The 23867-nt window shown below is 44.2% G+C and overlaps 1 protein-coding gene across 4 annotated transcripts in view; it reads left to right on the forward strand.

The window, feature by feature from the left end:
* LOC126199365 (huntingtin-interacting protein 1) overlaps positions 1–23867 on the forward strand; it is a 550791-nt gene that overhangs the window by 459313 nt on the left and 67611 nt on the right. For all 4 annotated transcript variants that reach the window (XR_007540158.1, XR_007540159.1, XR_007540160.1 and 1 more), the window contains exons 7-8: positions 12867–13000; positions 17603–17802. Coding sequence is in view for 1 of the 4 variants with exons in the window: in XM_049936267.1 (XP_049792224.1) it covers positions 12867–13000; positions 17603–17802 (334 nt within the window). In the remaining 3 variants the exon portion in view is untranslated. The remainder of the gene's footprint in view (positions 1–12866; positions 13001–17602; positions 17803–23867) is intronic.

Consider the following 23867-nt stretch of genomic DNA (forward strand, 5'->3'; position numbering starts at 1 on the left):
ACAATAGATTGAATTTCTCGAGGTAATTTGTAATTCTGTTTTTCATTACTGTCTCTGTTACTTTTGAAAATACCGATAATAAAGCTATGGGTCTATAGTTTCCCACTTCATGTATATTGTCGTTTTTATACAATGGTTTTACTTTTGCAATTTTTAATCGTTGTGGAAAGACACCTTCTGAAAATGATATGTTTATGATGTGTGAGAGTGGGTCTGATATGACACTAGCACATCTCATCATGACTGAGCAAGGTATCTCGTCAATCCCTGAGGACATTTTATTCTTCATTGTTTTTATTATTCGATTAACTTCCAATTTGTTCGTGGGAGGTAGCAATAATGAATTAACACTTCGTTCTTCTGGGATTGATGTTCTACTAATCTTAGAACAATTTTTACTCAGATTGATTGGACTATTTATGAAGTAGTCATTAATGTAATTTGATAAAGTAAGATTTCTGACTAGCACACCTTGATCATCTTTTAAAACAATGTCATCTGGATTTCTAACATTTTTGCTTGGGCCTATTTCTTTTTTTACTACATTCCATATAGCTTTCGATTTGTTTGCTGACCCAGCAATTACACTGTCATTGTGCACTGTCTTGGCTTTTTTGATCACCTTCCTGTAAATTTTGTTGTATGTCTTAACATAATCTGTGAAGTGTTCATCTTTGTTATCTTTTTTGAGTTGACTGATATGTTTTAGTGTTTGACTAGATGCTCCAATAGCAGGTGTTATCCACTGGCTTGTGTTCCTAGGCATGACATTGATCTTTGTGAGCTTTTTTGGGAAACACATCTCAAATAGGGACATGAATGTACTAGAAAAAGCATTGAAGGATTCCTCGGTTGTTGTTTGTGCAAATACATCTTCCCAGGTTTCATTAGCTAACAACTGGATGAAGGTATTCACTTTTTCTGTATAGAAGTGCCTTTTGTATCCCCACTTATATTTTACTGCCTTGGGGATAGAGTAATTTATGTATGTTAATAGTGTATTGTGATCCGAAAGACCTAAGTTTACGTTTAGTGGCTCAGTGATACCATTCTCTATAATTGTGAAAATATTGTCTAAAAGAGAAGATGACAGTTCTGTTATTCTGGTGGCATCTGTAAAGAGTGGTTTCATGTGGAAGCTGCTGTGTATACTCAAAAGCTGTCTTTTTTCATCACTTTCAATTAACAGGTTAATATTAAAATCTCCACATAAAAATAATTTCACTTCATTACTATAAAAAGTGTTTAGTGCTGCATATGTTTTTGTCACCCAGTGGAGATCTATATATTGTAATGACAACTAGTTTTTCACTCTTCTCCTCAGTTTTTAACTCTATGGCACATGATTCAAAATGTTTTTCTATATTTAGATGGTCCAATTCTGTTTTCACTTTGAACTGCAGTCCTACTCTAGAGTAAATGCATACCCCACCATTTTAAAAAACACTTCGGCAATAATGTGATGCTAAATTAAACTTTCTTATATTTATGAGACTTAATTCACTGGCCTTGCACCAGTGTTCAGATAAACAAATACAAGAGACATCAGCAAGATTATTTAAAGCTACTTCTAGGTCTGGTACTTTGTTTCTGAGGCATTGAATATCCTGAAACATTATCCTGACTGTTTTGCAAGTATTTTTTCTTTTGTCATTACCTGGTAATGTGCTGCTTTTTCCATAGTAGTTGTGACTTATCTGCAAATTTTCTTGCTGATTTGTCGCAATCTTTTCCTTTTCTCTGCTATACTCCATGTCTTCCATGTAAGAATATTTGCATCTGGGAAAGCTTCAAGGCCACCATAATCACAATGATTGCCCCATACTACAGCAAGTGTGAGCCATGTACTACCTCCAAACACGGCTTGTACATCACATGTAAAGTTCAAACGGAGTCCACGAAATACGTTTGGACCTCCAATTAATTGTTGTTTATTGAACTGTCCAGAAAGATCAATGTCTATCGCCTTCAAAGCACGATATACAGGAACGCTGCGCCGCCAGCGACGACGGTAACCACGTCGCCGAGGTTTTCATTCTATTGAGGCTATACTCTTTTAACCTAAACATGGGGAACATGGTAACTACTTTTAAGTCAAATTAAAAAAAAAAAAAAATCTCACGAGCGGTCTGGCGTGACCAATATTGCGGACGAATCATTGCTGTGGCACGTTAACACAAAACAAATAAATCTGCAACATGGGCCTAGTAATACTAGACCCCGTGTTGCATTGCAGTCCCGCCTGCCAAGCGGCCAGTGTCTCCAAGCAGCCAGCAGCGCGGCGGAAGTCCTTATCGGTGCTCATTAAACACCGGAAGTGCACTTTAGATTAAAAAAAAACTGATAAGAGCGCAAAATCCCATAAGAATAACACAGGGGGGAAGTGAGTTTTTCTGGACGCTGAAAATTTCTAAGTCCGAATCAAGGTCACGCGCAGTCACGACTTACAGCGCCGCGCTGGGAGACAGGCACAGCACAATGCGTACAGACCGCTCGTGAGATTTTTTTTTTTAATTTGACTTAAAAGTAGTTACCATGTTCCCCATGTTTAGGTTAAAAGAGTATAGCCTCAATAGACTAAAAACCTCAAAGTCCTTCTCAGACACACAGCCGAAGGCCATCCTAGAGAGCAATGACCTTAGGCAGTGTTGAGTTGCTGCAACTGTTGTTGATGGTTTTGTTGTTGCTGCTGCTACTGTTGTTGTTGGTTCAGTTGCTGCTGCTGTTGTTGCTGTTTCTGTGGCCGGAGGTGGTGGTGGTGGTGGTGGTGGTGGTGGTGGTGGTGACAGGATTCTTCATACTGTTGCTGCCTTTGATTCTTTTATTGTCACTATTTCTGTTGATGGTGGATCTGTTGTTGTAGTATCTGTTGTTGTAGTATCTGTTGTTGTAGTATCTGTTGTTGTAGTATCTGTTGTTGTAGTATCTGTTGGTTTTGCTGTTGTTTCCGCCGAAGGTTTAGTTGCAGTTACTGATTGTGGTTTGACCATTTGTGGTAATTTTACTGCTGCTAATGGTGATGATTTTGTTGTTGCTTTCGCTTCTGTTGTTGCTTTCGCTTCTGTTGTTGCTTTCGCTTCTGTTGTTGCTTTCGCTTCTGTTGTTGCTTTCGCTTCTGTTGTTGCTTTCGCTTCTGTTGTTGCTTTCGCTTCTGTTGTTGCTTTCGCTTCTGTTGTTGCTTTCGCTTCTGTTGTTGCTTTCGCTTCTGTTGTTGCTTTCGCTTCTGTTGTTGCTTTCGCTTCTGTTGTTGCTTTCGCTTCTGTTGTTGCTTTCGCTTCTGTTGTTGCTTTCGCTTCTGTTGTTGCTTTCGCTTCTGTTGTTGCTGTAGCTTCTGTTGTTGCTGTAGCTTCTGTTGTTGCTGTAGCTTCTGTTGTTGCTGTAGCTTCTGTTGTTGCTGTAGCTTCTGTTGTTGCTGTAGCTTCTGTTGTTGCTGTAGCTTCTGTTGTTGCTGTAGCTTCTGTTGTTGCTGTAGCTTCTGTTGTTGCTGTAGCTTCTGTTGTTGCTGTAGCTTCTGTTGTTGCTGTAGCTTCTGTTGTTGTTGCTACTTGTGATGAACCTGCTGTTATTGATTTTTGTGGTGTTACTGTTACTGTCGTTGATGGTGCTGCAGGTGTTTGCTGGTGCCTTTTTATTTCATCCAATACTTTTTGTGCTACAATTTTCTTCCCTAGGCCATTCAAGTGAAGGCCATGAGAAGTGTGGAATCTCCGACCAATGCCACTAATATCAACAACACAAACATTTTCGAATTGACTGCATATACTGGAAAAACTCTCATTAGCAGCACTAATCTCTTTGTTCACACAAGACCAGTGTGGCAGATCATAGCGATGTGGAATGTTGACAAAGAGAATGTTTGTATGAGACAAAAGAGCCAGATGCTTTTTCAATTCTGAGCAGGCTTTAGAGGTTTCATTTTTATATACATCGTTAGAGCCACCAAACAAAGCTACAAAGTCTTTTGAAGTCAACTTGATAATTTCATCCGTGTAAACACTCTTAATTACCTCCGAAAGGGAAGCTCCAGGCTTGACATAACTCGTAGATTACACAACTGATGCCTCATTAACAAGAGAGGCTATTCCGCACCCGTGGCTATCAGCTAGAATGTGCAGTTTTCCCATGTGATTATGTACTTTTTGCTGTGACCTAGGCATATGTTGACATGAATTGGGCGTAGGCCTATTCAGGGGGGCAGCAACGGCTGAAACATGTACCTGCGTATTTTCAAATATATTTTCTGAAGCACTATCACCACTTATTTCGCTTAGCACTTCGTATCTGTTTTGTAATTGACTAGGTGGGTTTAGTCTGGCCCTGTAGACATTGGTATCATATTTCCTTTCTGACGATGAATTTTCGTGTGTTTTCGGCGACGGATCAACTTTTGCACACCAAGAACGGAACTTTGTTTCGCATACGCCATTACTGCCTACTCTCCCGTACTTTTTACACAAGTTATTACTTATATTTTTGCTACTATAGTTAATGGTTCCTGAGTGGAGTTCACTGTGCGATTTATTACGCCTGTTGTGTTCAGCTGCAGGGATTTGTTGCACTCGTGTTGTAAAACGCGTATCTCTTCCACTAACACTGCAATGATATTGTTTGTGTAATCCACCTTATTAAGTTTTTGCACAGGATCTTCTCTGCTACATTTTGCGCAGAACCAAATCTTACGTTTGGGATTTACGTTAACACATGAATAATGAAACACAGTTTTACATATCGTGCACATTACACCTTTAACCGCACATTTCTTGCAGTGGCAGGGATCCGAACTTAATAATACACTTGTTTCCCCGAAAGGCAATGTAGATACTCCACATGTGTAATTCCCCCCTGCGGGTCCGGGGTAAGAATAGGCCCGAGGTATTCCTGCCTGTCGTAAGAGGCGACTAAAAGGAGTTTCAACAGTTTCGGCCTTCCATGTGATGGTCCCCCTGGGGGTTTGACCTCCATTTTTCAAAATTCTACAGACGTACGAGCCTTTTGGGGAAGGACGCCTTACGTGGTGTCTCACTGGTCCTCAGTGCACTAAGACCTTGGCACTCGGCATTGTAACGGTGTTGTAACCACACCCGCTATTCCTCAAATTGGGCCTAAACGCCTGATGGGTTGCACAAGTTACGCCCATAGTGCGTCCCCATCTGCACCTACGATCATGATGGACTTTCCATGGCACCCGAAATCCAGCACGGTAGCCAGCCCGTTGTGGTGGGGTCGTCATGTACCCTCTAGGTTGTAGCCCCCAGACAACACAGGGATCGTACTGCCGATACCTGAGCTGCACCCTCCCCACGTTGGCCAAGGAGTAGATGCCCGTCTCCTTAGGGCGTCAGGACTCCCGGCAACGGTCATCCTGCCAGGTGGCCCTTGCTGAGGCTGAGTGGCACCCGTGGGGAGAGCCCCTGGTCGGAGTGGGTGGTATCGGGGCGGACGTTTCGCAGATGAAACCTCAACATGTATCGAGTCGCTCTGCAGCCGAGTCTTTTAAAAAGAAAGGTACTGTCTCTGGTTCTGGTTCTCCTGCCCCTTCCCCCTTGGCCACTCCCTGGGAGGAAGGACAAGCCCGCCGGCTTGGGGCGAAGTACTTCCCCCGCTATTTAGTCTGTTCTCGGACCGATGGGGGGACGTTCGCCACCTCCAAGCCCATGTTCTTTGTCCAGCACATCGAGGACATCTTCGGGGAAATAGAGGCTCTCAGTAAAATGCGTTCGGGGTCCGTTCTTATAAAGACCACCTCCGCCACAGTGGGCGGCGCTCCAGGCGAGCGACCGACTAGGGGACATCCCAGTGTCCATTGTCCCGCATCTGGCACTGAATAGGACGCAGGGGGTTATTTTTCATCAGGACCTCCTGCTGCAATCTGATGAGGAGCTCAGGGCCAACCTGGAGCGCCGAGGCGTGCATTTCGTCCGGCGAGTCCAGCGCGCCCCCAAAGACCGTCCCATCGACACCGGGGCCTTTATCCTCGCCTTCGAGGGGGACGTTCTCCCGGAGAAGTCAAAGGTGATGTGCTACCGGTGCGACGTGCGACCTTACGTCCCGCCTCCTATGCGCTGCTTTCGGTGTTTGCGCTTTGGGCACATGTCGTCACGGTGTGAGGCTGAGCCCCTTTGTGGCGATTGTGGACGTCCTCTTCGTGAGGAACATACATGCACCCCACCACCTCGGTGCGTCAATTGTCCTGGCATCCACTCGCCTAGATCTCTAGACTGCTCCGCGTATCAGATGGAGAAGAAGATTCAAGAATTAAAAACTTTGGATCGCCTTTCTAATTCTGAGGCCAGGAAGAAGTATGACCACCTCCATCCTGTGACATTGACAACTTCGTTTGCCTCAGTCGTGTCCACTCCTTCCACAGTATCCTCACCCCTATCCTGTCCCTTCTCCACCTCCTCACCCCATCCGGGGTCTATGCCTCCGCCTCCCAAATCCCTCCCTTCCAAATCCTCCTCCCTCGCGGCCCCTGCCCCCTCTGCCCCAGGGGCCACCCTTCCTCCTCCTCCCCCTCCACCACCTGAGAAGCGATCCTCTTCTCAGGTGTCCATCGGGGAAATGTTCCGGACCCCGGCTTCCGAGGTCCAGCGTTCCAAAACGGACCCTTCGCGTGAGGACCTTCTTCGGGTCCAGCCCACCATCCCCGTGACTCATCGGACTTCCCAGAAGGCCTCCAAGAAGAAGTCTTTATCCCCCTCTCCACCCCGGCGCGTTTCGTCTGACGCTCCATCCGTGAGTCGCTGCTCCCGGCCGTCCTCAGTTTCGCCGGGACGGTCTGCTGCCAGGCGCTCAGCTGGCCTCTCGCCGGCGAATGATGCTGCCCCTCCTACGCAACCCGGGAAAGCAGCCGCAGCTGGCGACGACTCGATGGAACAGGATCCGCCTCCTGCCGGTTGTAGCGTTGTTCCCTCGAAACCTGGCCCTCCGTGGCCGTCGAGGTGACCAGCTCTTCACCTGTTTCGTTCCCCCTTTTTTCTGACTGGCGATGGCTTTGTTACATTGGAACATAAGAGGTATTCGATCTAATCAGGACAAATTACAACTGCTCCTCCACCTGCACTGTCCGCTCGTCCGTGGTCTCCAGGAAACCAAGTTGCACCCAACTGACCGTATTGCTTTTACCCACTATACCTCGGAGCAGTCTGACCTCACCCCTGTGGACGGTATTCCAGCTCATGGTGGGGTCATGTTGCTCGTTCGGGACGATGTCTATTACCATCCCATCCCATTGACCACCCCACTCCAAGCACTAGCTGTCCGTACTACTCTTTCTGCCTTTACTTTTTCCGTTTGTACCGTCTACACTCCGTCATCTGCAGTTAGTCGGGCTGACATGATGCACCTGATTGTTCAGCTTCCTCCGCCGTTTTTATTGTTTGGCGACTTCAATGCCCCTTTGGGGCTCTCCTGCATCCTGTCAAAGAGGCTCCCTCTTGGCGGATGTCTCCAACCATCTCAATCTTGTCTGCCTCAATACTGGCGCCCCGACTTTCCTGTCAGACTCTACTCATACCTACTCCCACTTGGACATCTCGATCTGTTCTACCACTCTTGCCCGTCGGTTTGAGTGGTATGTCCTTTCTGACACGTATTCGAACGACCACTTCCCTGTGTCGTTCGTCTCCTGCACCACACCCCATCCCCACGTCCTTCGAGCTGGAACATACCGAAAGCTGACTGGGGACTTTACTCCTCCCTGGCGACCTTTCCGGACCACGATTTTCTCAGTTGTGACAGTCAGGTCGAATACCTCACGGCTGTTATCATCAATGCTACCGAACGTTCCATTCCTCGTACTACCTCTTCTTCACGTCGCGTTTCCGTCCCCTGGTGGAATGAGGGGCTTGTAGAGATGCTATCCGTGCTCAACGACGTGCTTTACGTACCTTTCGCCGCCATCCTACGTTGGCAAATTGTATTGGATCCAAACGACTCCGACCGCAATGCCGTAGAGTCATCAAAGACAGCAAAAAAGCTTGTTGGGCCTCTTTCACCAGCTCCTTTAACAGTTTTACTCCCTCTTCTGTCGTCTGGGGTGGCCTACGCCGGCTGTCGGACATTAAGGCCAACTCCTTGGTACCTGGCCTGACTTCAGGTAATGAGGTACTTGTTGATCCTGTGGACGTCTCCAACGCCTTCGGCCGCTTTTTCGCGGAGGTTTCAAGCTCCGCCCATTACCACCCTGCCTTCCTTCCCAGGAAAGAGGCAGAAGAGGCTCGGCGACGTTCTTTCCACTCGCTGAATCTGGAAAATTATAATGCCCCCTTTACTATGCGGGAACTCGAACGTGCACTTGCACTGTCCCGGTCCTCTGCTCCGGGGCCAGATGCCATTCACGTTCAGATGCTGGCACACCTTTCTCTGGCAGGCAAAAGCTTCCTTCTTCGTACCTACAATCGCGTCTGGACCGAAGGTCAAGTCCCCATGCGTTGGCGTGACGCCGTCGTTGTTCCTATACCCAAACACGGGAAGGATAGACACCTTCCTTCTAGTTACCGCCCCATTTCTCTTACAAGCTGTGTCTGTAAGGTGATGGAGCGCACGGTTAACGCTCGGTTAGTCTGGATTCTTGAATCTCGACGGCTATTTACCAATGTTCAATGCGGCTTTCGTCGCCGCCGCTCCGCTGTTGACCACCTTGTGACCTTGTCGACATTCATCATGAACAACGTTTTGCGAAAGCGCCAAACAGTAGCCGTGTTCTTCGATTTGGGAAGGCTTATGATACCTGTTGGAGAGGAGGTATCCTCCGCACTATGCACAGGTGGGGTCTACGCGGTCGCCTGCCCCTTTTTATTGATTCCTTTTTAACAGATCGAAAGTTTAGGGTACTTGTGGGTTCCGTATTGTCCGACGTCTTCCTCCAGGAGAATGGAGTGCCTCAGGGCTCCGTCTTGAGCGTAGCCATTTTTGCCATAGCGATCAATCCAATTATGGATTGCATTCCACCTAATGTCTCAGGCTCTCTTTTTGTCGATGACTTCGCGATCTATTGCAGTGCCCAGAGAACATGCCTCCTGGAGTGCTGCCTTCAGCGTTGTCTACACAGCCTATACTAATGAGTGTGGCAAATGGCTTCCGGTTCTCTGAAGAGAAGACGGTTTGCATCAACTTTTGGCGATATAAAGCGTTCCTTCCGCCATCCTTACATCTTGGTCCCGTTGTTCTCCCATTCGTGGAAACAACTAAGTTTCTAGGGCTCACACTGGACAGGAAACTTTGTTGGTCTCCGCACGTCTCTTATTTGGCTGCCCGTTGTACACATTCCGTTAATGTCCTCAGAGTTCTTAGTGGTTCATCTAGGGGAGCGGATCGCACTGTCCTGCTTTGCTTGTATCGGTCCATAGTCCGATCAAAGCTGGATTATGGGAGCCTCGTCTGCTCGGCCATCCCTCTTACGCTGTCTCAACTCCATCCACCATTGTGGGTTACATCTTGCGACCGGAGCATTCTACACTAGTCCCGTCGAGAGTCTTTATGCTGAAGCTGCCGAATTACCATTGACCTACCGGCGCGACGTACTTCTTTGTCGGTATGCCTGCTGGCTGTTGTCAATGCCCGACCACCCCTCTTATCAGTCCTTCTTCGTTGATTCTCTCGACCGTCAGTATGGGTTGTATGTGTCTGCCCTGCTGCCCCCTGGAGTCCGCTTTCGTCGCCTGCTTCGACAATTAGATTTTGCCCTCCCTACCACCTTCAGAGAGGGTGAGAGCCCGACACCAGCTTGGCTCCAGGCTCCGGTTCATATTTATCTCGACCTCAACTCTCTCCCGAAGGAGGGTACTCCGGCTGCAGTGTATTGCTCACGGTTTGTCGAACTTTGTGCGCGAGTTTCCAGTCACACCTTTATTTACACTGATAGCTCCAACACTGACGATGGTGTCGGCTGTGCCTTTGTCGTCGGGGCCGGCACCTTTAAATACCGGCTCCTCGACCAGTGTTCCAGCTTTACGGCCGAGCTTTTTGCTCTCCATCAGGCCGTTCAGTATGCCCGCCGCCACCGCCATTCATTGTATGTACTGTGCTCTGATTCACTCAGTGCTGTTCAGAGCCTTGGAGCTCCATATCCGGTCCTTCCCTTGGTGCAACGGATCCAGCAGTCCCTCCATTCTTCTGCCGCTGATGGCTCTCCTGTCAGCTTTCTGTGGGTTCTCGGCCATGTAGGAGTGCCTGGGAATGAGGCTGCTGATGCTGCAGCCAAGGCTGCATTCCTCCTGCCTCGGCCAGCCTCCCATTGTGTCCAGTCATCTGACATTAGTGGGGTTGTTTGTAAGAGACTTGTGTCTTTGTGGTGGGATACTTGGTCATCACTTCAAGGAAACAAGCTCCGGGCAGTGAAACCGTTCCCAACTGCTTGGACAACCTCCTCCCGACCATCTCGGCGACAAGAGGTCCTTCTGACCAGATTGCGGATTGGGCATTGCCGGTTTAGCCACCGATACCTGCTCTCCGGTGACCCAGCCCCTCAGTGCCCTTGTGGTCATGCATTAACAGTGCGCCATGTTTTATTGTCGTGTCCCCGTTTTAGTCAATCTCGTGTTGTCCTGTCTCTGCCATCTACTTTTCTGGATATTTTAGCTGATGACGCTCGAGCAGCTGCTCGTGTTCTTTGTTTCATTACTTTGACTGGCTTGTCCAAAGGCATCTAACTTTCTGGTGTCCCCCCCCCCCCTCCTCCTCGAGTTTTATTAGATTCTATGTGCTCTAACAATTGTGACTGGGCGCTAATGACCTCAGTAGTTGAGCGCCCAAAAAAAAAAAAGTGTAATTCTCCTTATTACTTCTTGTGGTTCCACAGTTTTTTTTTCTGCGACTTTCTTTATTATGTAGCATGGCATTCACAAGTTTTCACAATACACACGGACTATACTGCACGATAAACACTTTTCCTCGTTATTTTTACACATTTTTTTTCGGACTTTACACACTCACGATCCCCACTCAGCGCCATCTTGGCCTTGATATTATAGGAACCGTAGCGACTGTAATAAAGTGAGAGGTGGAGTTTGCGTTTATTTCCTAAACTCTGTCTGTAGTGAACATGTGTCCCTTCAAACCCCTTCTGAAGCTGTGGCTGTCAGAATAAGGACAACACAGGAAATAACTGTCTGCAATGTATATTTTCCTCCAGATGGTGCAGTACCCATGAGTGTATTAGCTGCACTGATTGGTCAACTCCCTAAACCTTTCCAACTTCAGGGAGATTTTAATGCCCATAACCCCTTTGTGGGGTGGTACCATGCTTACTGGCTGAGGCAGAGATGTCGAAACTTTACTGTCGCAATTCAACCTCTGTCTCTTCAATACTGGGGCCGCCACATATTTCAGTGTGGCTCTTGGTAGTTACTCGGCCATTGACTTACCAATTTTCAGCCCAGGACTTCTCCCATCTATCGACTGGAGAGCACATGACGACCTGTATGATAGTGGCCACTGCCCCATCTTCCTGTCACTGCCCCATCTTCCTGTCACTGCCCCATCTTCCTGTCACTGCCCCAGCGTCAGGAACACGGACACCTGCCCAGATGGACTTAGTACAAGACAGACTGGGAAACTTTCACCTCTGTTGTCGCCACTGAATCTCCCCCACACGGTAACATTGATGTGATGGTTGAGCAAGTGACTAGCACAATTGTTTCTGTGGCAGAAAACGTGATCCCTCGCACGAGTTTGTAGAATGCCCGGTTGTGGCTCCAGGTGATTTTTAAATGAAGAAATTAGTTTATTCTGGACATTACGTCCACTAATGAGGTATAGAATTAGTGAGGAGATTCAACATAGAAGGTTACTATGTTCAGAATACCGAAGTATATAGTAAGATATGATTATAATAGAGGGAAACATTCCACATAGGAAAAATATATCTAAAAACAAAGATGATGTGACTTACCAAATGAAAGTGCTGGCAGGTCGACAGACACACAAACAAACACAAACATACACACAAAATTCAAGCTTTCGCAACAAACTGTTGCCTCATCAAGAAAGAGGGAAGGAGAGGGAAAGACGAAAGGATGTGGGTTTTAAGGGAGAGGGTAAGGAGTCATTCCAATCCCGGGAACGGAAAGACTTACCTTAGGGGGAAAAAAAGGATGGGTATACACTCGCGCGCGCGCGCGCGCGCGCGCGCGCGCGCGCGCGCGCGCGCACACACACACACACACACACACACACATATATCCATCCACACATATACAGACACAAGCAGACATATTTAAAGACATATTTAAAGACATATTTAAAGACATATTTAAAGACATATTTAAAGACATCTTTAAATATGTCTGCTTGTGTCTGTCTGTATATGTGTGGATGGATGTGTGTGTGTGTGTGTGTGTGTGTGTGTGTGTGTGTGTGTGTGTGTGTGTGTGTGTGTGTGTGTGTGTGTGTGTGTGTGTGTGTGTGTGTGTGTGTGTGTGTGCGCGCGCGCGCGCGAGTGTATACCCGTCCTTTTTTCCCCCTAAGGTAAGTCTTTCAGCTCCGGGGATTGGAATGACTCCTTACCCTCTCCCTTAAAACCCACATCTTTTCGTCTTTCCCTCTCCTTCCCTCTTTCCTGATGAGGCAACAGTTTGTTGCGAAAGCTTGAATTTTGTGTGTATGTTTGTGTTTGTTTGTTTGTGTGTCTGTCGACCTGCCAGCACTTTCATTTGGTAAGTCACATCATCTTTGTTTTTAGAAGTATATAGTAAGGATTATATCTGGTGTTAATTCTAAAACATCCTGCAGAGACGTCTTCAAATAAGTTTATTTAGACCTATGCTTCAAAATATATCTATCTGACTTATACGCCAAATCTCACTGCAGCTGTTACAAGCTCATTGGTTTTATATATTTCACTAAACCATGTACAATTTTTTTAGGCTTACCACCAGATACACTGGGTGGCCACAGAGAGAGGTTTCTTAAACAATTTAAAGACCTGAGACAGTTCTACCTTACTGCAAATACAATGCAATACTTCAAGTCCCTTATACAAATTCCATTGTTGCCAGAGGTGAGTAAAAATGATTAAAGGAATAAGTTGCAATATTAATGTACATTTATGTGTAAGACAGATACTGTTTACCATCATAGTCAGTATTCCACTTAGCTTTAGTATTGGATTTCTTTTCATAATTCCTGTTTGACTTTCTCATTACCTTCTATGTCCATGTATTTTTTATATCCTTCTGAAAACATATTTTGTATGTGCTTCAGGTTTCTCTTTTTCAGGTTTTCACTGATTGTGTTTTATTTCACTTCTTTGCTTTGTTGTGTTGTACTCTCAACAGTAATATAACAACCTTCCACACTCTTGACATAATATTTTCACTACATACCTCTTGACGATCTGCTTATCATCTTCCCTCTGTTGTCATCTTTCTTACAACATAAGGGTATGTTAACTTCCAGTTTTGATGTTCAGACAGATTGTTTTCAAGTTATTTTATCACTAACTTGATTTTATGCAGATTGTCATCTCCATTAAATTTAAGGTACTGCTGTGGCTCCTGACTGCAACAAGGATGACAGTGTCAATTTCCACATTTGTTTCAGATGTGAATAACTCACTCTCCCCCCCCCCCCCCCCACCCCACCCCACCACCACCACCACCAAATTCATTGCCCATTAAATGTAAGATGACAAGCTATCAGCTAATGTTCATTTGGTTCCAACTTTAGTCATAACCAGTTTTTTGGTGTGTGTGTGTGTGTGTGTGTGTGTGTGTGTGTGTGTGTGTGTGTGTGTGTAAGTTTTTACTTTTTACTGTTGCAAAACAGCATGTGTGTGTGTACTCTTATATCTTCACTAGTTAACCAAAGAACTGCTTGCTTCCTGAAGTTCATCATCACTCAGTAGATCTGGTGCTCCCGTGTTCTTTTGTGTATTATGTGATTGAACTGTTTTGAAAGCTTGGGGGTGTCAGTATGATTAGATAAATAAAGTTGTGCCCTGAAAGCTGAATGTTTGCTACTAGCTGCTGAGATAGTTTTTAATTCATTTATTGTTTCACTTGTTGTGGAGAAATATATCCCCACCTTTATGAACTTCTCACTCAACATCAGTAACTACAGTATTTGTGGCACAATAGTGTTGCAGTCATTGTTTAACATACATGTGTTCATTGACTGTAAAAGGTGAGGTCTGTTTGCTGGCAACAAGTTCGGAACATTTCTCTCACAAGTGGATTGTCTTTCCAACAGTTAAAACATAATTTTTAGAGAAGACTGATCTTTAACACTGTCATACATTTCTCCAGTGAATAGATCATGAATTGTATTCTTTCCTTATCAGTGCATATTTGTCAGGGAATCAGTATGCAAATTACCCAAGCTCTCTTTAAATCCACAGCTTGTGTACGTCCTTCCCTCCCTCTATCTCCTCCTCCGCCCCCTCTCTGCCCCTCTCCTCCTCCGCCCCCTCTCTGCCCCTCTCCTCCTTGCCCTCGCTCCACCTGTCTGTCTCCATATTATCACCCTTCCTCAATACAAGGTTTCTGGTTCTTACTCCCCACAGTATTTTTTTCCAGATATTAAGTAACATGTGTAAAAAAGATTGGTTGAAATTGGTCCACTGGTTTAGGAGCAGTATTTTATAAATTGTGTGAACTAGTGAGTTCTTAACAGCAAGAAATTTGCTACCGGCATTGGTGTCTGTCATATGTTTCATGTATATGTTCCATTCAAATTTAAAATGTTGCCACTGCTTATTTCTAATTTCAACCAGCTTCTGTCCCAAATATAATACATAATTTGGATACTAATCCCAAATACTTCTACAGTTCACTAATATTTAGTTTTTGAATTTTTTCCACAAGTTTCAAGGACACACATACCCCTCCAAAGCAGTTACAGGTGGCTTGGTCATGGTTCTGCAGTGTACTACATTTACTTGCTAATTGGGTTTACAAAGTGCTATTTCTAATCCAAGAAAAAAAGTTAACATGGACACAACACCTCATATGCTACCCAGGCATCTGTTTATTTTGTTTAACACTTGCACAACTGATTCAGAGAACCACAATAATTCTCCAACTGATAGCAAAGCTCAAGAAATCTGTCTCCTCCTCCTCATTGCTGTTGCTGGCTTTCTTCTTCCTGTTGTTGTTGCTGCTGCTGTTCTCCTATCTCATCACTATATCTCTCAAGCAAAAAATTTATTTTATTGCTTCATAATAGAAGGAAGAAATTGGAGGAATGATTAAGTTGCTTGAGAGATATAGTGATAGGATGGGAGAACAGCAGCAGCAACAAATCTGAAACGTTTCTCTCTACAAGTGGATTGTCTTTTATATGTGTATGTTTAAAATGATCACAATAGAGGGAAACATTCCACGTGGGAAAAATATATCTAAAAACAAAGATGATGTGACTTACCAAACGAAAGCACTGTCAGGTCGATAGACACACAAACAAACACAAACATACACACAAAATTCTAGCTTTCGCAACCAACAGTTTCTTCGTCAGGAAAGAGGGAAGGAGAGGGAAAGACGAAAGGATGTGGGTTTTAAGGGAGAGGGTAAGGAGTCATTCCAATCCCGGGAGCAGAAAGACTTACCTTAGGGGGAAAAAAGGACAGGTATGCGCGCGCACACACACATTTGTAAAGGCAAAGAGTTTAGGCAGAGATGTCAGTCAAGGCGGAAGTACAGAGGCAAAGATGTTGTTGAATGACACTCTTGGTGGAGTGGGGAGGATTTCATGAAGGATGGATCTCATTTCAGGGCAGGATTTGGGGAAGTCTGTCTTTCCACCGTCCACCTAACCTAAGTAACCTCTTAGTTCATCCCTATGAAATCCCCAAACCACGTTCCCTACCCTCCGGCTCCTACCCTTGTAACCGCCCCCGCTGTAAAACCTGTCCCATGCAGCCTCCCACCACCACCTACTCCAGTCCTGTAACCCGGAAGGTGTACACGATCAAAGGTAGAGCCATGTGTGAAAGCACCCACGTGATTTACCAACTGACCTGCCTACACTGTGAAGCTTTCTATGTGAGAATGACCAGCAACAAACCGTCCATTCGCATGAATGGACACAGGCAGACAGTGTTTGTTGGTAATGAGGATCACCCTGTGGCTAAACATGCCTTGGTGCACGGCCAGCACATCTTGGCACAGTGTTACACCGTCCGGGTTATCTGGATACTTCCCACTAACACCAACCTGTCAGAACTCCGGAGATGGGAACTTGCCCTTCAGTATATCCTCTCTTCTCGTTGCCCGCCAGGCCTCAACCTCCGCTAATTTCAAGTTGCCGCCGCTCATACCTCACCTGTCATTCAACAACATCTTTGCCTCTGTACTTCCGCCTCGACTGCCATCTCTGCCCAAACTCTTTGCCTTTACAAATATGTGTGTGTGTGTGTGTGTGTGTGTGTGTGTGTGTGTGTGTGTGTGTGTGTGTGTGTGTGTGTGTGTGTGTGTGTGTGTACCTGTCCTTCCCCCCCCCTAAGGTAAGTCTTTCCGCTCCCGGGATTGGAATGACTCCTTACCCTCTCCCTTAAAACCCACATCCTTTCGTCTTTCCCTGTCCTTCCCTCTTTCCTGATGAAGCAACCGTTGGTTGCGAAAGCTTGAATTTTGTGTGTATGTTTGTGTTTGTTTGTGTGTCTATCAACCTGCCAGCGCTTTCGTTTGGTAAATCACATCATCTTTGTTTTTAGATATGTTTAAAATGATCTATAGTTTTGTGTATAATGGCTATTGAAAATCTAGTGCTGTGAAGACTGTGATCATCTATTGTAGTTTCTGGAAAATTGAGTTTATTTGCCAGTGAAATTATGTCTGGTGAGTGTTTTGACCTGAACATTCAGAGTGGTTAAATGGCAAGTGTGAATAGCATGTAGTGAAACTAAACCCCTTGTTGTGCTCTCTGTGTTATCCCACACTGACATTTTACTTCTACTTTGCTCTTTGGACATTGTCTTCAGACTTGCGGTAATATGTACATAATAGGGCAACGAAAGTGACACTGTGTGTTATTATCTGTAATATTACACTGTTTTTGCATTGCTTCACCGTACTGAATATCATCATTTTTCAAACAATAAAAATGATTATACACTGGAACAACTGTAGTGTCAATATGATGTCAGGTTGAAAGGTGTTAATTACAGCATTTTATTTGTGATATATACTTTAAAATTAGATCATGGGTCAAATGAATAAGAGCAACCAGTTGAGAAATCAAATGAATTGCTAGTACACAGGTGCTGCTCTTCATGACAGTAGGAACACTGTTTGAAATTTAAACTGTGCTTTCAATTTTAAACAAAGGTCTTTCCATGTACTGTAATAGTTTTATATTTGTTTTCTTATTGGTGCTGTGACAAAAATAATTTATCAGAATTACAATTTCATTATGTTGTAGAAATACAGCTACAACATAGTAAAAATGTGTAACAAAAGCATGTTTTATAGTAAAACCTCGATATCAGTTTAATGTAATACATTAGAAACAAATGTACTAGTGAAAACCTTGTTATTAATTATTTATTAAATAAAGCAGTAACAGAAAATATGTGCATATTAGTTGAAAATAAATATTACTTGAATTATTAATTAGTGTGGATAGCACCCAGCAGAAATTTATAAATTATGTTTGCATGTAGAAACCACCGAACTTCTTAGTAGAAGCCGATCTTCGCAGTTATGTGACACCAGTCGTAGTGCTTCCACCAGAGGAGAGTACTCATGAAACAGAGTCTACTGATGGTACCCTGATTGATACTACTGATACGGGATCAACTGGAGAGTTATTGGATTTACATAGTCGAAATGGTTCCATATCGCCAGATGTACTAGCAGAAAGGTGACAATTATTTTCTTATAACTAGATGTGGTTTTACATATAGCTAATAATCTAGGAGACTACGTCTATTTTCATTCATTTTGCCATTATAGTTCCTTCAGATCTTTGGTAAAGTAATTTCTCTAGCTGGCTGGCCTGCAGTATGTAGGCTACTTGCGAGTGATCCAGTGACCATTTGAATAATTGTTTTACTGTCAGTGTGTTGTTTTGCTTTGTGAATGAAAGTTATTTTTAGAAACACTCAAGTTTCATGCCACAACTGCAATAGAAATGAATTTTACCAAATAAAGTTGTATAAATGGACTGAACATAGCGGAAAATCCAGAATGACATTGTCAATAGAAAAGATTGCTACTCACTATATAATAGAGGTGTTGCGTAGCAGACAGTAAGCATTCCTATCATGTGCTGTTGCTCGCAGTTGTGTGTATGCGAGTTGAATATATGTGTGTGTGTGTGTGTGTGTGTGTGTGTGTGTGTGTGTGATTCATAAGGCCCTTTGGCCAAAAGCTTACTTGTCTTACAGTCTTTTTGTTGTCTCTGACTCAAAAGCTCCACTACATGGATAGTAGCAATCTATCCTTTTCATAATGTTGTCTTTTAACACACTAATGTCTGAAGTTATCCCTTAGAATGTTTACCTGGAAATATGTTTTATCTTTATGTGCATTAAATTGTTTGAAATGTCTCCTTGACTTACACAGATCCTCTATATGAAGACTTTTTCTCTAGCTCAACTTCTACTACTGCTTATGTTGTTACGTCTCTGCTACTCCTTGTTTGGTTGCCTGAATTGGCTGCTGCTTCTATGATTTAACAGATAAAAATTGAATTACTGGCTCTTTATTTATTGTAGGCAGTTTGAATATGATGAAAACTTGGGCATCATTTTTCAGTATCTTCCAATTTTTGACTTGCATTCAATCTGAGACTGGCACAGGAAGGAGGTGTCACTTTTCTGCTCTAGGTTATTTCATCTATCAAGGAGGACAAGTTAAAGTGACACACCAGCAAAGCTATATTTTGCTCAGGTGGACAATAATAATAATAATAATAATAATAATAATAATAATAATAATAACAATGAATGTGTAACACCACTTTAAATTGTGAAACTAAATGGATTGTGTTACATCACAGCACAGGAAGATTTGTTAAGACAACAGAGCTGCCAGCTACAGCATAAATTGCTATGTTAATGATTTATTTGCTGCTGTAGCTCAACTGCACGTGACATCCTTTCAGAACAGTGTACTTGTCTGTGGTATTTTTCCTTCTCTGCTTTACATGACTATACAGTTAAGTCCTCCACTTTGTATATTAAAGGCTAACAGTGTTATGGAAAAAGTTATACAGTGCCAAAGAATTTTATATTCATAAATATTGAACTGCTAAGAACTTTCGATGCAGATATGTTCCTGAATGTCTTTTTATGTAATAATAATCCTTCTGCATGCAATAAAATCCAATTACTAAGAACTTTGATAAAGTTTTACAAATAAACCTCTCTAGGAAATGTTGGATATGTTAGTGTAACTTGATAATGTGCACATGGGTAATCACATAATATTCGTACTGTGTGCCTAATTTTCATTTATGCAAAAAAATAGTAAGGGTATTCATTTTTGATCCATTTTTCACTTCAGTAACAGACAAAGGTGTTTATATATTTAAAAAAACAACATTAAATGGTATAAATAGTACAAAGGAAGGATGCCCTAATCTAAAAATTAGAACTGCCTTGCAAGAGTAAGATGTTTGAAATGGCTAAGGGACACTTTCTGGAGTTGCCTAGATGTATGACAGAATGTCCTCCTTTGATGTTATGGGTGGCAGTTCATTAGACAGGTAATGGGGTTCTTTTGCTGTGTTATCTTAGACTCGCACATTATCTCAGCAATGAATTTGTTAAATATGAGGTATTATTAATTTTAACAGCAATATATGTGTGTTATAAAAGTTATCATTTACTATTACATCAATAGTTTCTTCACAAAGCCAGTCATTTAGTTTGAACAAAAGAAGCCATTAGTGTCAACAAAACCAAACCATGATATTAGCCACCCAGGGACTCACAATTCTTTCAGGAGTACACGATTTGCTACCAAGGGGCCCTAGTCTTTTCATCAGTATTTCCTTTTCTGTGCTGCAAGCCTATACTTCCTCTATCTCTTTCCTCTCTGCCTTTCCACCGGATGGTCCTCCTGGTGCAGATCTCACTTGGATCTGTTACACGATTTAGGACCCTAATTTTTCATCTCACTTCCAGTGCTTTCTACACCTTTCCATTAATAAATACATGGTCCCCATTGTTGGGTTCAACCTGCCACTATTTGACAAATTTTTCAGAATTGCACATCATGCACGGAAGGTCACCCCATATTTCACCTTAGTGCCCTTTCTTTTCAATAGGGTAGTATGCCCAAAACCCAACACGGTAGCCATCCTGATGGGGGGCGGGGTCATTAAATACCTGTACGGTGATAGCCCCCTGACCATGTAGGGCTCACACTTTTGGTGCCTGAGCCGGACACTCCCCATGTATGCCAAGGAGTATGTGCCTGTCATGACTGGGGCATGGGGACTCCGAGCAACAGAATACTGGCCAGGTAGCTGTCACTGAGGAGAGACTCCATTTGGAGTAGGTGGCACTATGGATGATCTGCATTTGAAGCAGATGAAGCTTTCTCCCTCTGGTGGCCATACGGTCCCATCAATCTCTTCAGATGGAAAGAACTCAATCAGTGTAGAGAGATGTGACCCTAAAATGTTTCCGTCCCTGGCTACACCATGGGAGGAATGTAGGGCTAAGCAACAAGAAGAGAAACACTTTCCCTAATACCTGGTTTTTACAAGGACAAATAGGGATTCTTTTTTGGCCAAAAAGCCTTTATTCTTTGTAGAGAATGCAGAGAACAAATTTGGGGGAGTTGAACCATTCCCAAAATGAAGAGTGGGGCAATTTTGATTTAAATGGCATCCCCTGTCCAGTCATGGGTGTTGTTAACTTGGGACAAGCTAGGTGACACTCCCGTAACTATTACTATAGTATAAATATGGTTCAAGGCAACACTTTCCATCATGACCACCTCACTGTAGTCTAATGATGAACTACATGCCATCTTGGAGTGATGAGATGTATGCTTCATCCATCTTGTCCATAGCGGGCCGAAGGACAACAGAGTTGTAACCGGGGCTTCATATTGGCATTTGAGGGCAATTATTGCCTTAAAAGGTCAAAATGATAGCATACTAATACCACTGTGATGTGAAACCTCATGTTACCCCCCCCCCCCCCACCCCCACCCCTCCACACACACACACACACACACACACACACACACACACACACACACACACGGTGCTTCAGATGCATGAAATTCGGGCATGTCTTCACATTGCAATGCCAGCCCTGTCTGTAAGGATTGTGTAGGACAGTTGCAGCTGGATGTTTCTTGTGTCCCTCTCCCCTTATATGTCAACTGTTGAGAGACCATTCTCCTTGTTCACCAGACTGCACTCTCTCTCTCTCTCTCTCTCTCTCTCTCTCTCTGACAAGGGAACCTCCCCATCGCACCCCCCTCAGAATTAGTTATAAGTTGGTACAGTGGATAGGCCTTGAAAAACTGAACACAGATCAATCGAGAAAACAGGAAGAAGTTGTGTGGAACTATGAAAAAACTAAGCAAAATATACAAACTGAGTAGTCCGTGTGCAAGATATGCAACATCTAGGAGAGTGCAAGCTCAGGAGCGCCGTGGTCCCGTGGTTAGCGTGTGCAGCTGCGGAACGAGAGGTCCTTGGTTCAAGTCTTCCCTCAGGTGAAAAGTTTAATTTTATATTTTCAGACAATTATCAAAGTTCAGGACTCACACATAATCAACTTCACTCTCCAAAATTCCAGGACATGTTCAGATTTGCTTGGACATATGCAGGATTTGACAGTCTACACACGGAAAAATTTGAAAACATTAAAAACATATGTTTTGCGACTGTGAAACTGTTGCATTCATTTGTCGCAGTTTATGTGACAAACTCTTATGTTTTAACACTTTTTTGGGAGTGATTATCACATCTACAAGAAAACCTAAATCGGGCAAGGTAGAAGAATCTTTTTACCCATTCACCAAGTGTACAAGTTAGGTGGGTTTACAACATATTCCTGTCATGTGACACACATGCCGTCACCAGTGTCGTATAGAATATATCAGACGTGTTTTCCTGTGGAGGAATCGGTTGACCTAAGACCTTGCAATCAAATGTTTTTGGTTTCCATTGGAGAGGCTTGTTCTTTTGGCTACTAATCGCACGGTTTTGCGGTGCGGTCGCAAAACACAGACACTAAACTTATTACAGTGAACAGAGACGTCAATGAACAAGCGGACAGATCATAACTTTGCAAAAATAAAGAAAGTAAACTTTTCACTGTAGGGAAGTCTTGAACCAAGGACCTCTCGTTCCACAGTTGCTCACGCTAACCAAGGGACCACGGCACTCCTGAGCTTGCACTCTCCTAGATGTTGCATATCTTGCACATGGACTACTCAGTTTGAATATTTTGCTTAGTTTTTTCATAGTTCCACACAACTTCTTCCTGTTTTCTCGATTGATCTGTGTTCAGTTTTTCAAGGCCTATCCACTGTGCCAACTTATAACTGGGGGGGGGGGGGGGGGGTGCGATGGGGAGGTTCCCTTGTGAGAGAAAGAGGGACGGAGAGGGGGGGGGGGGGGCTGACATAAGACTCTGGACAGAGCAACATACCAAGAGACCAAGAAAAAGTGTGAGCGTCTTCACCTGCACGCATGACAGTGATTTGCTACAGCTGCTCAACCATGCCTGCTGCCTTGATGGTTGGTGGCTCTCCTCCTGCTGCTTCCCCACACACACATTTTGGGAGCAATGGCTCCCTATCTACTGGGGATGTCATCTCCATTCCCCCAGCCAGACACGCATCACCCTCATCCGGCTTCTCCCACCAGGAAGGAATCCCTCAGGACACTCCCCCTCAAAGGTTCCTACCAATCTGCAACCAGGTATCAGCCAATGGCTGAAAGAGGCATAGGTTGCTGCTTGTGCGCCTTCACAACCTTCTTCCCAGTCATCCAAACCCATTAAGGAGAAGAAAGATGAAAAGAGGTCTTTCAAGATGGAGGAGGTCCTGCTGGCCCTTACACAACTGCTTCACGCATGTTCCACTTCTGTGGCTGAGGCAGCGATCCCGGCAGCCTGTGAGGCTCCAGATCGCACCACAACGTGTGTCTCAGAACCTGTGTATTGATACCATAACGTCTCAACAGGTGGTAGCAGGTGACCCTGGAGCTTAACCTGCCTCCTTGGTCTCTTCACTCCCTCACAATATATCCACAGCATGATTCTCCAGTGGAGTTGTAATGAGTTTTTCCACCCCCTGGCTGAGCTACAATGTCTCTCAAACTCTACATTGCCCTTCAGGAAACTTAGTTTCCAGCAACATGGACTCCTGCCCTTTGTGGCTACTGGGGATATTTTAAGAATCATGCTAACTATGGTAGGATGTCGGGTGGAGTTTGAACATATATTCTGGACTCTGTATATAATGAACATTTGCCTCTTGATACAGCTTTGGGGGCTGTGGCTGTTTGGGGGAGGGCATTTCAGGATTTTACCATCTGTAATGTGTCTCTCCCTCCAGATAGTGATGTACCTCAGAATGTATTGTCTGCATTGGTGGTGAGGACATCAAGAACTTACTGGCAGATCTCTACTTTTGTCTCTTGAATACTGCTGCCACACACACTTTAGTGTGGAACATGAAACTTACTTGACCATTGATCTTTCTGTTTGCAGCCATGGTCTTCTCCCACTCAGCCACTGGTGTGATGTGGTGACCACTTCCCAATCTTGTCTGTCTGTCAGCATCACTCACCTTGACACCCACCTATATGGGCTATCAAAAACACCAACTGGGATGCTGTAACCTCCACTGTCATTCTTACCTCTCTGCTAAATGGAGCTATTGACATGGCTGTCCAAGATGCAACAGCAGCCATTCTATCACTGGATGACTTAGTGATCCCCTATTATT

This window comes from Schistocerca nitens, chromosome 1 (genome assembly GCF_023898315.1).
Source record: "Schistocerca nitens isolate TAMUIC-IGC-003100 chromosome 1, iqSchNite1.1, whole genome shotgun sequence".
Classification (NCBI taxonomy): Eukaryota; Metazoa; Arthropoda; class Insecta; order Orthoptera; family Acrididae; genus Schistocerca; species Schistocerca nitens.